The sequence below is a fragment of the Macrobrachium nipponense genome, chromosome 41 (genome assembly GCF_015104395.2).
Source record: "Macrobrachium nipponense isolate FS-2020 chromosome 41, ASM1510439v2, whole genome shotgun sequence".
Classification (NCBI taxonomy): domain Eukaryota; kingdom Metazoa; phylum Arthropoda; class Malacostraca; order Decapoda; family Palaemonidae; genus Macrobrachium; species Macrobrachium nipponense.
The window spans coordinates 5,422,382-5,440,141 of NC_061102.1; the positions used below are offsets into that span (position 1 = coordinate 5,422,382).

General features: G+C 39.0%; 1 protein-coding gene across 33 annotated transcripts in view; it reads left to right on the forward strand.

The window, feature by feature from the left end:
- LOC135212462 (dual specificity mitogen-activated protein kinase kinase 4-like) overlaps positions 1-17,760 on the forward strand; it is an 81,494-nt gene that overhangs the window by 13,307 nt on the left and 50,427 nt on the right. The window contains exon 1 of one of the 33 annotated variants that reach the window (XM_064245884.1): positions 7,348-7,644. The exons of 31 other annotated variants lie outside the window; for them this stretch is intronic. In XM_064245884.1, the coding sequence (XP_064101954.1) occupies positions 7,593-7,644 (52 nt within the window). In that variant the 5' untranslated portion in view covers positions 7,348-7,592. Of the gene's footprint in view, positions 1-7,347; positions 7,645-17,760 lie in introns of those variants that run through there. One more of the 33 variants, XM_064245886.1, reaches the window with a different exon arrangement.

Here is a 17,760-nt window from a genome sequence, read left to right on the forward strand (position 1 = left end):
ATTTCGTTAAGTATTTTAGGTGCTATTTTTTGTTGTAATTTTACTTTTGAGGAAAATATCCAGTCTGTCTCTTTCAATTGAAAAAAACATAGTATATAATAAGAAAGTATTCAAGAATTTTTGAAACCATTCTGTACAGATCAAATGTTTTACTTCATGTATTCTTCTGTGTTGGAACACATTATTGCTCTTCTAGTTTTCAGCAGAATTTAAGTTTTACTACTAAATTTCATGTCCCCGATCTTTATATTTTTCTCTGGCACCCTCTTTGAGTTAGTGTGTTGTGCATACTTGTAAGATATTTCTTAGATCCAGTTTTCTGGAAATTTTATCCATCTCATGACCAACCGTAAAATGATTATCTTAACCCTGTAGTTGAATCATTGGAACTTCAGAAGTGCAAACTTGGTGTATATAATTTTTTGTAGAGTTGATTGATAAGCTCATTTCAGTTTTTTCATATTCTATAGTTTATTCTTTACTTCTGGGGTTTGTGACACTCTACTTTTTTAGCTGTTTACAGTCTGGCTTGCCAAAATAGTAATACAATGGTACCTTGTTTCTCGAACGTTTCATATGTCGAACTTTCTGTTTTATTGTAGTGTCTTACCGAACAATTATAGAGCCGTGATTTCCACGAGCGGCAGGATACTAAATTCAAATTTAGCGCGTCGGCGTCGCCAACACTGGTGGTGATGACGTCATCTCCCTCCACTCGCGGGAGAACCAGGTACAACTGCCCAGGTGAATCCAATTCTTTTCCTGCCGGCGTCCGGTGAACATCGGTGGTCGGTGCGGTTGGATGACTTTCCTTCGCTTTTTTTCTTGTGGATTTGATCTTCGGAATTGGTGAAGTACTCTTTTTTGGCGTTGTTGTTATTTTGCTTTTTATTTAGGCGTTGCCATGTCGGATTCTAGTCCGTCGGGAGTTAGGTTTTGCATCTCAGGATGTAAAACTAGATTATCCAAGTTAGAGTATGATTCTCACACTAAATGTGTTAAGTGTAGGGGACAGGTTTGTTCAGCAGATCGAACATGTAACGAGTGTAGTGATTGGACTGATTCTCAATGGAAGTTTTTTAGTTCATACTCGGAGAAATTAGCTAAAGACAGAATTAGAAAAGCAGCGCTTAGGGAAAGTAGACTTAGCTCTGCTTCGTCTTGCGATGCATCTGTTCCTTCTGTTTCTCCTCAAATTGTTATGTCTCCTTTAACTACACCTCCTATTCCTCCTACTAATCCCACTTCTCCGGCTTCCCGTGTAGTTTCTTCCGACACCATTGCCAGTCTGGAATCGAGGTTAGATCAGAAATTTTCGGTACTAGCGAATACGGTTTTGCAACTTGGTAATTCAGTTAAGACGTTTTTGGAGAAAGCGGCTTCAGGTAAGAGGTGGTAGTTGAGGGTGCGTCTGTCTGTCCTGACACGTCTCCTAGACAAAGGTCACTGTCCACTCTCCCCCGCACCGGGAGAAGACATACCGAAGTCCAAGGGAGTCGATCGGGATTTGTTTGCCACAGACAGGCGCCTCTCTTGTTGAGCCTGTTGCGCCTCAACAGGGCTCGGTTAAGCGTTGGAAAGGTGTTGCGGTCAGACGCCTTTCGAATGATTCAAGCGATTCGTCTCCGGTCGCGCGGCGCTCTTGGCGAGATTCGCCCGTTTCGCATTCCTTAAAGAGGCGTTCAGCGCCGATTCTTCGCCTCCTCCAGTCAAGCGGTTATAAGGAGCCTGAGAGTAGGGTTGCGCCGCGGCCGTTAGCGGCTCATTCGTCGCCTCAATCTGTGCCTTTTTCGGCTCCATCATTACTAGTAGAAGATTGTGGTTTTAGCGCTGTAGCTAGCAGTTCTAAGGGTGTTTCTTTAGGCGCTTTTTTCGTCTGTTACGCCTGATGCGCCTGTTTCGCCTCGAATTTCGGCGGCTCCGAGCGAGGCGCAAGTAGTTTTTCCGCCTCCTGCTGAACATTTAGGCTCTTCCAAGCCTACGTTAACTGTTTTTGATTCGTCTCTGGCGCCTTTGCGCAAGCAGTTAGAGATGTTAACCAACTGGATGAATGAGTCCAAGGGTGGTTCGAAACCTTCAGATCCGTGTAGTTCCGTCTACTTCTTCGGCGGTATCGGAGAATGAAGAAGAAGTAGAGGAGGAGGATTCACATCACCTCTCGTGTTATTCACGTCTCCTTAGTTTTCTTCTGGTATCTTATCCAGATTATTTTGAGAAAGCTGCTCCGCGCTCCCCCAACTTCGACTTTTTTGATGAGGAGGAAAACTTCAGACCCTCTCCTCCCAAAACTTGTTCTATCTAAAGCGGTTAGACATTCGTTGAAAGAGACTGAGAAATGGATGTCTATGAAAAGAGACTTAGGGAAGGCTCTTTTTGCTTACCCTCCCTCTAAGTTGCTTCGTAAGAGGTATAGGTTTTATGTAACTGGGGAAGCTCCTTCTCTGGGAGTTTCTGCCTCCTCCCAGGGAGACCTCCAGTTTAATACGACTCCTCTAGAAGATCTGCTTTCGCCGCAGCGAAAGTTTTCTTTACAGCGCCGGAGTTGGACCACGTTGTAAAGAGTCAATTTAAACTTTTGGAAGTCTTTAGCTTCCTTGATTGGACTATTGGCGCTTTAGCGGCCAAGATCGAAGACTGTCCTTCTCTTTCTCAGGAGTTAGCGGAGGATTGGATTGGTGTTCTGTCCTGTGCGGACAAATCCATTAGGGATGGATGTGATGTTCTAGAGAGAGAGGCTTCAGCCTTTCAGACCCACTGGTTTTGCCAAAGACTATATACTGGAAGGAAGATAGGAAGGCTGAGCCTAATATCACTCAAATGAGTGTGCGAAAAAAAGATGCCAGATAGTCCCATGCGAAACGAATAGCTCATCTATTGAGCGAACGGTTAAACATTCAGAGCGGTAATGCCTACGGGAATATAGGATGGAATTCGATTGTAAATTTTGCGACAAATTTGTTCATAATTTGCAATTACTACGTCAGTATATTTTATTCTTATATTTATGATATTCTTAAATTTTAGGTAACTAAATTGCAAATTTACAAATAGGTACATATATAGATTAAGAATACATTTCCTTATGTTTCTCAGTGTATTTTTAAGTATTGTATATTACAACCATTTTTAAATGTTCTATACAATATCATGTTCGAAGATAAAAGTAAAATATACCATACATTTGATTTGTTAAACTTAGCCACAAGTGCATAAGTGTAGGCATACATTTAATTACAGTTTGTAGGCCATTGTAGAATGGAGATATTAGGTGTATATAAAACACAATTGTAATTTTTTTTTTATTGAAACGGAAATGCATGATGCACTCATGTATACTCTTTAGTAACATAAACGAATAAATGTATAAATATACAAACAAAAGGAACAAAATAACTCACTAAATTGTATCACACGCAAAAATAATCAAAAGGGGGTTGGAAATAGAAATAAGGCCGCTACAAACCAACCAAAAATGCAAGATAAATCACATGCAAATGAACTTTAATAAATTATACATAAAAAAAAATAACTCGGTAAATAATAGTGCACATACAAAAATTGTAAACCAAAAAAAAAAAAAAAAAAAAAACAACAACATACAAGCAAACCAAAATTGCATGATGAATTACATGCAAATAGGAACTCTAATTATAATTGTAAATATGAGAAAACATAATACTAAAAAAATGTTTTCTTCAAGAATTAAATACATAGTGCAAACATAAGAATAAACTATTAAATTGTTTATTAATATATATATATATATTATATTAATAGTTATATATATATATATCTATATATATACTATATATTTTTGATATTTATTTATTTAATTGTATTTCAGAAATTTTATTTATTTATTTAATTGTAATTTCGGAACTGACCATTTATTGGGGAAAAATATTTTGTTTTGATCTGTTAAAAAAACTGATTCTGGTAACATCTTACCATTTGATTTTATGGTTGTGAATGTTGGTTCTCCTTCTTCGTGTAACCCTAATTTTATGGTCTCATACTGTATTTCAGGATTTTGTAAATTATCATTTCCATTGAGAATGCTACAATCAACACCATCATTAGTAGTAATTGTAGTAGAAGCAGCAGCAGCAGTAGGGGAAGGAGTAGTAGTAGTAGTATTAATAGCAAATGTAGGTCAAGCAGTCATAATATTTGTAGTAGACTAACACTTGTAGCAATACAACTTAATATTATCCATAATGCTTGTTACTGTGGCATTACTGTACACTTCACGGCCAGTATCCTTTTAGATAACCATCAGTAAATTCTGGAAATGCAAATAATATGAAATGAAACAAATGCCATATCATACTTTATCATTTGGATGGTAAAATCATAAGTATTTTAGGCATAAATACATACAAAAACCCTACTAAACAAGATTTTCTTACCAATATCTGATTGAACATTTTCACTTAATTCAATATTTTCACAATCTTCTTTGGAATTTTCACTGGTCAGTTGATAGATGAACCTATAGCCATAATACAACAATTAGTCTAACACTTTTTCACTGAAGACAAAGTGAATATATGTGTAGCAATAATATAACAAAATCTTAAAGGTCAATCTTTACCTACTATATGAATTCTAGTTAGTAAAAGCAAACTGAATATCTACCAAAAGCATAGACCGATTTACCATGTTTCAAGGATGAAGCTCTTATGTCAGATGATCTATTCTCCAGAGCAGGAATGATACCTACAAGATTAACTATATTTAGAATAATTGTGATGCACTTATCATTTCAGAAAATTTTAACATATACAAACTGCACATCAAACACACACCATATTCAAGGTTGTGCAAATTCTCGTGTGGATAAGTCAGCAACTAGTTTGATGTGTAATTTGCTTGGTGGTGTAAATCTATTGATGTATCTGAAAATATGTATTTCAACAATAAGTGCATTATACAAAATATATTTATATAAAAATATACACAAATATAGCGCACAAAAAATCAAAATCATTTTACTAAATTATGTACTGCAGTTATATAAATTATTAAAGACATATATACATACATATATGAATAGATATATCCAAAGTTGCACATGGAAAAAAATATAAATAGGATGAAACAAAGAATGCCATGAAGGAAAATGAAAGGTGAGAATACTGGCAAGTGCTTTCTGTGTACTTTATTCTGCTATCAGAATAAAGTACGTATACGGCAAAAAGTGCTTGCGAGTTTACCTTTCATTTTCCTTTGCAGCATACCCACATGTAAAAAGGCATCTAAGCTTTATATGGCTACAATTAAATCAGCATTTTTCAATAACTCACTTATCTTTATAAGGTCAACATCTGATCTGGTGCAGCTGAGTAGAAAACCTGGTTAATGGTGCAATAGATGCAGGCTTTTTATGTAGAAAAATATGTCTCACTGATAAAAAATCAGTTGATAATATTATAATGACTAAACACATAAATAAAATAGATAACACGTACCTTCCACATGTTGAGCCTGGGCAGGCATTGTGGCAGTGTTTTGTCAGAAGCTGGATGAAGTTATTTTTTGGTGAGAAATGCCTGCTGCACACAACATCTACCTTCAATTTAGTTGTCGTGAGGTTTTTTGCCTCAACTCCTGAATTTGGATGAGGTTCCTCCATATCAAGCATCTAGGTGATATAATACTATATGTTATGCCATCCTATTTCACCAGCATACAAAAAATCCTTCTACTATTCTATAGTTAGGTTAGGTTAGGTAAGGTTACGTTGGGCAATGTAAGGTAACTTTTTGTGGGAATCACATTGAGATTATTTTTGAAAAAATCCTATGGCTATTTTCGGAGCTACAGCCAAACGTATTTTCTTGGCTGTGACTCAGCTACTCATTTAGACTTGGGAAATATGCGCTCTTGCTATTTCTAGAACTTTCTGCAAGGTTAGCTACTTTTCTTGTAGCAATGTCTTCCTAAGCTCTTGTTGAGTTAGTCTTTACTATAATTTGCTCTATTAACTCTGGTCTAGATCTCCAAATTCACAAGTTGAAGCTAATTTCCTTAACCTAGTCACAAATGAATCTACTGTCTCACCTGATTCCTGCGAGGCTTCGATGAGCTAATAACATTCAAAGTACATATTTGCTTGAGGAGCAAATGGATTTGTGAGCCCTTCAATTGTCTTCTGTAAAATTCCTGAACTTCTAAACCTGCAGTATGAAGTAACAATGGTTTCTGCTGCTTTTTACCCATTTTCCCTAGTGCTTCTAAATAAATTTGGAAGCTGCTTCTCCACTTTTTCGATCTTTTACCCACTGATTTTGGATCATCCCCGATACTAAATCTGTCTAACCTTTGGACATCTATCGGCATGTTTGCTGTGATACTAATCAGTTTCGGTTAGGCTAGAATTTGGAAGTTTTTTCTAACCTTTCTAACCTTGTAGGCTATACTTTCATTGACATACCTTGAACACTTTTACTCTCTAAACCAAGCACTTTTTTTCATTCTCTTAACACTCCTGAATTGGCACAGCACTGCTTGGTTGCTGGTTTGAGTGTGATGAAGTCATAAAGTTACTCAGTAAACTTAAAAAAAAACAAAAAAAAAAAAAAAAAAAAAAAGTTTGAAACAAAAAAAATGTACTGCGGATGCCTTGCCTTAATATTATAGCCAATATCAGTGGGGATTACTGATTAGTAGCACATATTTAATGTATTATGCTGTAAGTAATGATCGTTCTTTATCATTAGGGTACCTGTGAAACACTTATTGAGGATCGGTTTCTCTCGTTTATTGCAAACAACACATTTGTGTGACTTATTCACTGTTGGCGCCACGATTTCGTTTGTGTCAACTGTCAAATTTTAAATATAAACAAACAGACGACCTGCGATATACCTACAACGCCATCTGAACACTGAGCGGTCAAACTATTGTGTTCACTTTGGGTTGGCAACTAGTATATTAACATTCCTATTTTGAGCCTTCCTATCTTCCTTCAGTTATATAGTCTTTGGGTTTTTGCTATGACACACCCCTGGCTCCTCCCCCTGATAGGTCGTAAACGAGCACAAACCACGCCCATCGGGGCGGAGCAACCCAGAGAAGTGCGAGTTGACAGGAATCAAAACCGCCATATTTGAAGTTGACAGGCAATACCTGTTACACCTCACCATTACTACCAACCTCCCCTAATTATTGTTACGAGGGACAACGACTTAATCAACTAATTAAAATGTCCAAAAAAGTCGTAGTATCAGCAGATGTGCAATAATCTCAGCGAAACTAGCGATGATGACAAATTCCACCGGCACAACCCAAAAGAAGAGAGGTCCCAAAACGGAAGAAACCAGCCAGGAACCTTCCAATAGTGAAATTCTTCAATTGTTATTATTACAGAATCAAACATTATTGAAACTAGTGGAGAAAGGGTAAGGTTTAATATTCTGTTTTTATATAAAAACGTCTCGGATAGCAGCGGATATAGACTGATGACGTCACAAGCATGGCAGTAAAAGGTAAACAATGAGCCGGAACAGACTGTGCGGTAGTTATAATCGTAAAAAGTTTAGATTAGATAAATTTCGAGACCGAAGTACATTATCATATAATCCTAAACTATGTGTAAAGTGAGCCTAAACATTATAAGGACTAGATACTTATATGACAAAGGTAATTAATGTTGTAAGGTGAGTGTTAACTAGTTTTGCCTTACGAGCTGAGTAGCCTAACTAGCCTAACTTTTTCTAACTTTAAGTTTAACATACTACGTCAATCTAGGCTACCTATTAGCCGCTCCCTTCCGCCTATCCCACCGAGATCCTATCGTCGACATTTAACTGGAGGGGTTCCTGTCAAAGGCGGTATAATTGCGCCTACCTCAGCTAATGGGTAGAATTTTATATCCCACATTCGTTTCCTTTCGATATAATGGTTTACCCCTTACCATGAGGAACTGCGTCTTAAGAATTTCTGACAGGTCGGCTATATATATAAGATGATTACTGTAGAGGCTATATAAATTTAAGTATGGGATATTAGTGAGAGGATGCCGATTGACCTGAATTAGTAACCGATGAAGGCCATTTGAGCCTAGAACCCGATTGCCTGGCTTCAGCCTTCTAGGTCTGCTGCTGTCCAACCTGATTGTAAATTCATGAGCCATATTATAGACATCAGTTAAACTTTTATTATCAAAATTAAGTCTAGGTTTTCACTCCTATTGCAGAAGTGGTTCGACTGCAAAAAGGAATGACAATACTCCTCCTCCTAAGCGCCCTCGCCGTAAAGTAGATTTACCTGAGAATGCAAATGAAGAATTATTTACAACTTATAATGAAGAAATAGTAGTGACTATGAAGAATTTAACCCGCTTACCTTTAACAAACCTATTCCTACTTATATATCTAACAATTTTAATGCTGTGCCCTCCATTCATAGAGATGGGAAAATACAATTGAATGACTCCCTAATTGCATTAACATTAAGTGAAGGAGACAAAAACTCTCATGATCAATTCTTTGTTTGTAATCATAATAAAGAACTTGCAGACCTTTTCAAATTGATAAATTTGCCAAAGTTGAACTTTTGGCCAAGTGGCAGGTTGTTTAATAGAAGATTTCAAGAAAAACTTTTCACTTTGATATTGAAACATTAAAATGGCTATATCTTCTTTTCAAGGACATGCAGCTCTGGCACAATTAGCTTACCCCTCTAAGATTAACGATATTGATTTCATTACTAAAGTGAAAAATAAAATTGTTTTTTTGGGCCTTTCAGGAAACACATTGATCTAATTAAAAGTTTAATCCGATCATTCAAGAAGAAATCTTTACCCAGGAACCTCAATTTAGATACGAGAGATGCTATTATTAAGCTGAAACTAATGATATATGGGTCTTATCAGATGATCAAAGGAAAGCTATTGCTTCGTGCTTTCGAGGCGGTCCCCTTCCTAGAGGAGGGGACATTACCTCTAGAGGTGGAAGGTTCAACTTTGGCAAGCATCAGGGCTACCCCAGAGGGAAATTTAATTTTTACAGAGGATTCAGGGGAAGCTTTGGGTTCAGGAATAGGTTCAATCCCTACAGGCGAGGTATCAAGAGAGGTGGCCGAAGAGGGGGAAGGAGTACAGGGGGACAGACAGCAATTAATTCAGACGTCAAAGATAAGAAACAAAACTAATTATGCTTTAATTCTTAATACCATCGAGCCCTGCTGGGACCAAGAGGAAAATAACCTGGAGCTACACAGTAAAAATAAAACAAAAATTTGGCAAAGGTACCCACTAACAATTCAATTGATATTAGAAGAGTTAAATTTTCCCTACAGAAGCCTCTAGCTCCAAGGAAACCTCTCACGCCCCTCCAGTAAGTGGGATAGGTAGGTCGTTGACATAAATTTAAAAATTGGCAAAAACTCCCAAATTCTTCTTTTGCATGCAACTTGATCAGTAAGGGTGTGAGACTCCCATTTAGGCAATAAAAAATAAGGCTCAAAAGACTTTGAAAAGATTTGGGTTGATAGATATTATTCTCCTAGCAAGAGAATAATACTAGAGAGAAAATGTAACAGATTACTAGACCTAGGGGTAATAGAAAGAAAAACAAATTAACAGAAATGCTTTTTATTACTCTAACCACATATTTTACAAGCTTAAACCCGATGGGAGCATTCGCCTAATCTTCGATATGAAATGCCTTAATACTATGATCAAGAAACCTTCTTTCTCTATGCTGAAACCTAAAACTATATTCCCTTATTTGCATTTAAACAACTGGGCAGGTAGACTTGATTTAAAGGATGCTTATTGGCACGTCCCTCTTCATTCAAGTGCTCAAAGATTCTTAACGTTCAAATTAGGAAAACGTAAATTCAAATGGACGGTTGTTCCCTTCGGGTTAAAGACAGCTCCCTACATCTTTTCCAAACTAATGTACACAGTAGTTAAATACATTAGGAAGAAATATATACTCATCTTTAATTACTTAGATGATATACTCATATTGGCAGATGACTTTCACAAATGCGAGGCTCACATCCAAATAGTCATTGAAGTGCTCACGGAGCTGGGTTGGCAAATATCTATTAAAAAGTCTGTTATTCATCCAGTGCAAAAGATAGAGTTCCTGGGAGTTCATTATAACTTGGAGAACAAAACAATGAGACCAATGCAGAAAAACATTGATAAATGTATCAGGCTTGCCAATACAGTATCCAACTTGAACAGGTCTGACCTCAAATTATATCAAAGATTGATAGGATCACTTAACTTCTGTTCCTACTACACCTTTATGGTAGATACCATCTTAAATTCCTTCACAGGTTTCATAGATATTTTGCTAAAGGATATAGAATCATTCCTCCTTCTTTCAAATCCTTTCTAGAAGAATGGAAACAGACTAATATGTATAGTGATATAAACATTCCTAATAATCAAAGTAGATCTAGAACTATTCACAGATGCATCCAACTTTGGCTGGGGTGGAGCCATTAGTAGGAGAACATGGCATACTCTCAACTAATACATGGCTACAAAATGAGAATACTCGCACATTAACATTAGAGAACTACTTGCATGCATTTACTGTATAAAACACTTCAGAGACAAACTAAGAAAACAAAGTAGTACTAATTCACATAGATTCACAAGTAACAAACTGTTGGGTCAAAAAACATGGTAGCATTAGGAACAAATCGGCCCAGGAGGCATCAAAGTGTTACTAGACATCAAAGGAAATACAACATAAACATTCAAAACTAAATGGATTAAAGGGAAAGCAATGTGATGGCTGATTCCCTATCGAGAGACTTTGGTTCCATACATCCAGAAGCCACTCTTGACGATAATCTATTCAATTTAATTTGCAAACAGATGAATTTCTTTCCTGAAATAGACCTTTTCACCAATGGCTTTAATTCTAAATGTAAAAGATTTTGTTCTTCCTTTCCGTACCCAACACAAAAGCAATTGGTAATAATGCTCTTCACATTAGCTGGGAAGGTTCTTCTCCTCTTTATGCTTTCCCTCAGGCTTCTTACTGCATAAAGTTGCTTTTAAGATATATAACGAATGTAATAACAAACATGCTCTTCGCACTATTTCCCAGGAAACGGAACCATGGTTCCTCTAGTCAAGACAGTCTCCAAGGAATACCGTAAGTACAAAGTCAAGCAGAAGGCTGCCAGATACTTCATATGGACTGTACCTTACCCTTAGCACAACACCACTTAAATTTGATCGCCTTCAGAATATAAAAGATCAACTACCTTCCATATTTCCTCCAGAGATATGCAACAAAATTACTTCCAATTTACGAGACAGCTCCTCTGGTCCAAGTACCAAAATCTCTTCAGTTATCTTTAAAGAGTTCATACACAATAAATTATGGAAGTAACAACAAGTTCCCTCTTTTATCACTGCTACTCTATTTTTAACGAATTAATAGACAAGGGCCTAGCGTACAACACACTAAAAGGATATCGAGCTGCTCTTGGACCAGTTTTTGAAGGGATACTTTCCCAATTATTGTCTAGCAGAAGACAAGTATATTAAAGCTATGCTTGATGGAGTAAATAGAAGAAGACCCAGCAATTCTCATCAATTTCTAGGCTGGGATCTTGATAAAGTAGTTTCCTTCCTCAACACTACAAAGAGATGATTCTATGCTGCTCATGATTCAGAAGACCTTATTCCTCGTAGCTTTGGCTTGCCCATTGAGAGCTAACCAATTTAATCATCTATGTATCTCCAGGAGCACTTTCACACCAGAAACCATTGTGTTAAGGAACCACCCTTCCTTCATGGCCAAGAATCAGAGAAACAATTACACTCCTATTGAATTCAGCTTTAGGTGTCACCCTACAAATCCAAACAATTTGTCCAGTTAGACAATTAAACTTTTATCTGAAGTACACAAATAAAATCTGTGCAGAAAGGAACATAGATAGGGAAGACCATATTTGGCTGGATGAAAACTTCAAGATCATGTCCCTTCCAAAGATGAGGCAGCTATTCAGGGACTGTATTTTCAGAGCTGATCCCAATGCCAGAAAAAACACCACCAATTTCCACTCTATCAGAGGTCAAGCAGCTTCAAGGATGATGTATAGGAGTTACGCTGCAGAGATAATGACTAGAATGAATTGGAAAAGCAACTCTGTATTTGGGTCATTTTATGCTCTCCTCGGTCTACAGGGAGCTTTCGATGCAGTCGTTGCAGGACTTCATCTTCATGCCCCCTGAAGTATCGGGTGAGCAAAACCAGTGGGTCTGAAAGGCTGAAGCCTCTCTCTCTAGAACTGACAGTTTACTTGTGAACCTAAGTTCTGGAGAGAAGAGGCGAGGCCTTTCAGACCCAGGGTCTAGTTCACCCTCCGACCCTACCCCCGAAACCGAGGAGACCATTCTGGAGGAAATAAAGAATTTGTAAAGTAACTACCTACAAAAGTCAACAGCTTACATGTTTCTGAGGCCAACCATAACATTTTTCAATTATTCATAAATTTCTTTAAGGTATACTTAGACTCGTTTCCTTGCATTTAGAGGTAATGCAACTTTTAGGTAACAAGATAGGAATATCTTGGAAAGGGGAGGTGAACTACTGTCACATTACGTATATTATCTTAGAATATAAAGAGGAATGGAAAATGTTAAAATTCACAAATTGGAACTTAAGTTACTACTTGTAGTAATTTGCAATCTCAAATAAATCTCACAACAGGAAAATGGAATGGTAAGTACAGATATACTTCATAGCAACTTACAACTTCAAATATGGCGGTTTGATTCCTGTCAACTCGCACTTCTCTGGTTGCTCCGCCCCGATGGGCGTGGTTTGTGCTCTTTTACGACTATCAGGGGGAGGAGCCAGGGGTGTGTCATAGCAACACCAGTGGGTCTGAAAGGCCTCGCCTCTTCTCTTCCGAACTTAGGTTCACAAGTAAACTGTCAGAGTTTTAGCTTCGCTCATCGCCTTTGGTACCCTTAAGAAAAGGCAACTTTGGTGCTCCTTTGCTTCTAAAAGGGTTACTTCCCAACAGAAGTCTGCTCTCTTGTTTGCTCCTTTTGTGAAAGATAACCTCTTTCCAGACGATGTAGTGTTGTCAATTTCGTCTGCGCTAGATAAGAAATCTACTTCGTATTTACTGGCACAGTCTACTAAGAGACCTAAAGCTCCTGTGGAGACTGTTCCTTCGGTTTCTCCTCTGGCCCAAGTGCCTTTTCGAGGGAGAAAACCCAAGCGCTTCTTTCGGCCGAAGTCGAATTTGCGACCTCAGTCTAAGGCCTCGGCCAAGGTTAACAAACCTTCCAAATGAAAGCTCGGTTCTTCATGCACCAGTGGGAGCCAGGCTGGCTCTGTTTTGGGAGGAATGGGAAAAAGAAAAAAACCTGAGGAGCAGAAGCCTGGGTAGTGCAAGTACTCAAGTTCGGCTATCGTATTCCTCTCGTTTCACCTCCCTCGCTCTCACCTGTGCCAATTCCATTCCAGGCATACTCTCCGGGCTCAGACAAATTTCTGGCGCTAGCCGCAGAAGTGGAAGCGCTTGTTCTCAAAGAAGCGATAGAACAGATAGAAGGGATTTTCCTCCAGGCTTTTACAATCGCCTTTTGTAGTTCCCAAGTCATCAGGGGAGGGCTGGAGGCCGGTTTTGGATGTGAGCGCCCTGAACTTGCATGTCCAGAAAACAAAATTTCATATGGAGACCACTCGGTCGGTTCTGGAGTCATCATACAGGGGGATTGGATGGTCTCTCGGACATGCAAGACGCTTATTTTCACATTCCGATACATCGCGAATCTCGGAAGTACTGAGGTTCATGTTCGAATGGCAAGGTGTTTCAGTTTCGGGCGCTTTGCTTCGGACTAGCGACCGCTCCTCAAGTTTTCACCAGGGTTCTATCCCGATAGGAAGCTGGCTGCACATATTAGGAGTAAGAATCTCCCTCTATCTGGACGATTGGCTTCTCCGGTCGGAATCAGAGAGTCGGTGCATGAAGGACCTTGGAACAACTCTGGATCTTGCCAGAAAGTTAGGAATTCTGGTCAACAAACAGACGTCTCCGAGTTGGTTCCATCTCAGAGCATCCTTTATTTGGGGATGATTCTGAATGCTCAAGTTTTTGTTTTTCGGGCTTTTTTCTGTCCCGAAGAGGGTTCAAGCTATCTGAGACAGTTTCAGCAGTTCTTGGACAAAAAGGTAAGTTCTGCCAATCAGTGAATGAGGCTCCTGGGCAAATTGACGTCAGTGGAGAAATTTGTGACGTTGGGAAGACTGCACATGAGACCTCTGCAGTTTTTTCCTGAGAGCCTCTTGGTGCAGGAAGACACAACCAGACTCGATTACCTTTCCTGTCACAGATCAAATAAAAGAGGACCTAAGGTGGTGGCTCTCTCGAGCAAGGTTGGAAGAAGGGTTAGATTTACGACCCATCCTCCCGAACCTACAGTTCTTTTTCCGATGCATCGGACACAGGTTGGGGAGCCCTACTGGAAATCAACGGACTTCAGGAGCTTGGTCGGAGAAGGAGAAGAAGTTCCACATAAATGTAAAGGAACTGTTAGCAATTTTCTTGGGGCTCAGACAGTTTCGGAGCTTAGTAGAAGGTCGAGTAGTGGCAGTGCATTCCGACAAACTCCATGGCTCTCTCATACGTGCGGAAACGGGGGGACTCAGTCCTTTCTTCTCTGTACGAAGTAGCCAAGGATCTCCTCCTGTGGTCAAACGAAGCGAAAGTTCAGCTAGTCCCGAGATTTGTTCGGGAAAAAAGATGAACGTCTTGGCGGACGAGTTAAATCGTCAACAGCAAGTGTTACCTCTGGAGTGGACTTTGGACAACAAAGATTTGTCAGAAACTTTGGCGCCTTTGGGGACGACCGTCAATAGACCTGTTCGCGACATCAAGGAACAACCGTCTTCCTCTCTTTTGTTCTCCAGTCCCAGATCCTCTAGCTTGGTCGGTGGATGCAATGCTGTTGGATTGGTCGGGTCTGGAAGCTTATGCATTCCCTCCGTTTCGGTCTAATAAGAGAGGTGCTGAACAAGCTCATGTCGCACAGCAATGTAACACTAACGTTAATCGCTCCCTTTTGGCCCAGGAAAGAGTGGTTCCCGGACCTTCTCCAGTTGTTAGTAGATTCTTCCCCAGACTTCTTCCTCCAGAGAAGTGGCTTCTCAAACAACCTCACTTCAAGAGGTTCCACCAAAACTTGTCCGCTCTAGCTCTGACAGGTTCAGACTGTCCGGAATCTTGTCAGAGCGAAAGGATTTTCAAGAAGAGCTGCAGAAGCTATCGCTCGTTGTAGGAGAGAGTCTTCTAACAAACTCTATCAAGGGAAGTGGAGAATCTTCAGAGAGTGGTGTAGAAGTGCTAAAGTCTCTACTTCTGCGACCTCTTTAACAGAAATAGCAGATTTTCTTCTATTTCTTAGGAACTCTAAGAAACTGGCTCCTTTGACGATCAGAGGATATAGAGCCATGCTCTCTTCGGTTTTTCGACATCGAGGTTTGGATATTTCCTCCAATTCAGATGCTGTCAGACCTCATTAGGTCTTTCGAAAACCACTAAGCTCCCGCAAGATACAGTGGCTTGGAACTTAGATGTGGTGCTTAAGTTCCTCATGGGGCCACGTTTGAGCCTTTGAAGTCGGCTTCACTCAGGAACTTGACTAAGAAGGCCTCTTTTTCTTATTGCACTAGCTTTCTGCTAAGCGTGTCAGCGAATTGCACGCTATAGACAAAAGAGTCGGTTTCTCTCAAGGCAATGCTGTATTTTCGGTATCTTTGACCTTTCTAGCCAAAAATGAGAATCCTTCTAATCCTTGGCCGAGGAGTTTTGTGGTAAGGAACTTATCTGATTTGGTTGGACATGAGGAGGAAGAAAGGCTCTTATGTCCAGTCAGGGCTATTAAGCAGTATCTGTTTGCCACTAAGGGTATTAGAGGACAATCTTCTAGCTCTGGACCTCGGTTCAAAATCCCTCTCGTCCTCTTTCCTAAGAATGCTATATCGTTCTTTATTAGAGAGCTTATCAGGAAGCTCACTCGCAGTCCGAGAACGACAATCTTTCCGTTTCTGAGAGTTAAAGCTCACGAGGTTAGAGCAGTGGCAACTTCTTTAGCATTCAGAAAGAATTTATCTTTAGCTTCGATTCTTCAGAGCACGTTCTGGAGATCGAATGGCGGTTTTTGCGAGTCATTATCTCAAAGAGATAGAAACGGTTTTCGAGAATTGTAAAACGTTAGGTCCGGTGGCGGTTTCTGGCATGGTGTTGGGAGAAACGGCACAGGGGTCGTCACCTCTATGCTAACTTTTCACCTTGAATAGGTTGTCGAGTTCAAGGGAAGCTGGGGGTACTGAGTACCTGGGATACTCACCAGTCTGTTAGGTCAGATTTTACAATGTTGGGTATATATGTTTTTAAATCTGGTGTTGGTGACAAATGTTTTTGTATAATTGAATTTCTGGTCTTAGCCCAGGGCAAGGGCAAACAATCTCTTTGTTGTTACTATCCTCCGTCAGTCAGCCTTGACTCGCTTGAACTACGGAAGGATTCCACTCCTGTAGAGGCTAACTTTGGTCAAATTCCAATTCCTCTACAATAGTAAGAAGAGCACCGACCAGAGGCAGTAACATCTGCTGTAGCTCTCTTACAAGGTAAGGTACAACAGACACCTTGAGTGTTTACTGGTATTGCAATAAATGTAACCATTTAAAAATACTAGTGGTCCACTGAATCCCACCTTCCCATAAATGTGTAATCAGCTCTATAATTGTTCGGTAAGACACTACAATAAAAATGAAATTTTCATTATTAAAATGAAGTTTTATTGTATACTTACCGAACAATTATGATTATACCCACCCTCCTCCCCTTAGGTGGACGGACGGGCAGAAAGAATTGGATTCACCTGGGCAGTTGTACCTGGTTCTCCCGCGAGTGGAGGGAGATGACGTCATCACCACCAGTGTTGGCGACGCCGACGCGCTAATTTGAATTTAGTATCCTGCCGCTCGTGGAAATCACGGCTCTATAATTGTTCGGTAAGTATACAATAAAACTTCATTTTAATAATGAAAATTTCATTTTTTTCGAACAAAATTTTCTAGAAAATTTGGTATCGTTTGTCGAACAAATGCTCGTACTTCGAACTGACTGATTATCTAATTTATACTTGGATTCGACGGCCTACTGGGTCTTACAAGTTAAACTGTATTAATTTATTTTTCATTTACAATATATAGTTTAATGATAACATATTCGACAAAATACATTAAAGTATAAAGCATTTAATATAAAATTTAGCTTTCAATATAACATTTAGCATAAAAGATGTATAAAATCGTACGTAACTGCGGTCACATCACTCCCAGCTGACTTGAGACTGAACGAGGGAGCGTTGATATGTTGAGGAGAGAAGAAGAGAGTTAAAATATTACTGTATGTATGTAAAAGCAATAACAATTCACATAAAAAGGGAATTTCTCAATAAATTTAACGTAATAAAGTATGAAAACAATCAAATGCAATAAAAAAAAGAGAAAAAGTCTTAATTGAGCCAGTGTTCAGTGCACCGAGTGAGACGGTCTAGTTGAACGATATTAACAAAATAGTAAATGAAAGAACAAAGCTTTTCACAATAAAATTTAGCACCAATGATTAACAAAATCATTCGTCATTGCGGTGATACACAGCTAACTTGAGGTAGAGGGAGGTAGCGTTTATATTTTTTAGGAATAATGAATGAATAATTTTAAGTTATCATGCGTTGTGGTATTGTTGAGGAGA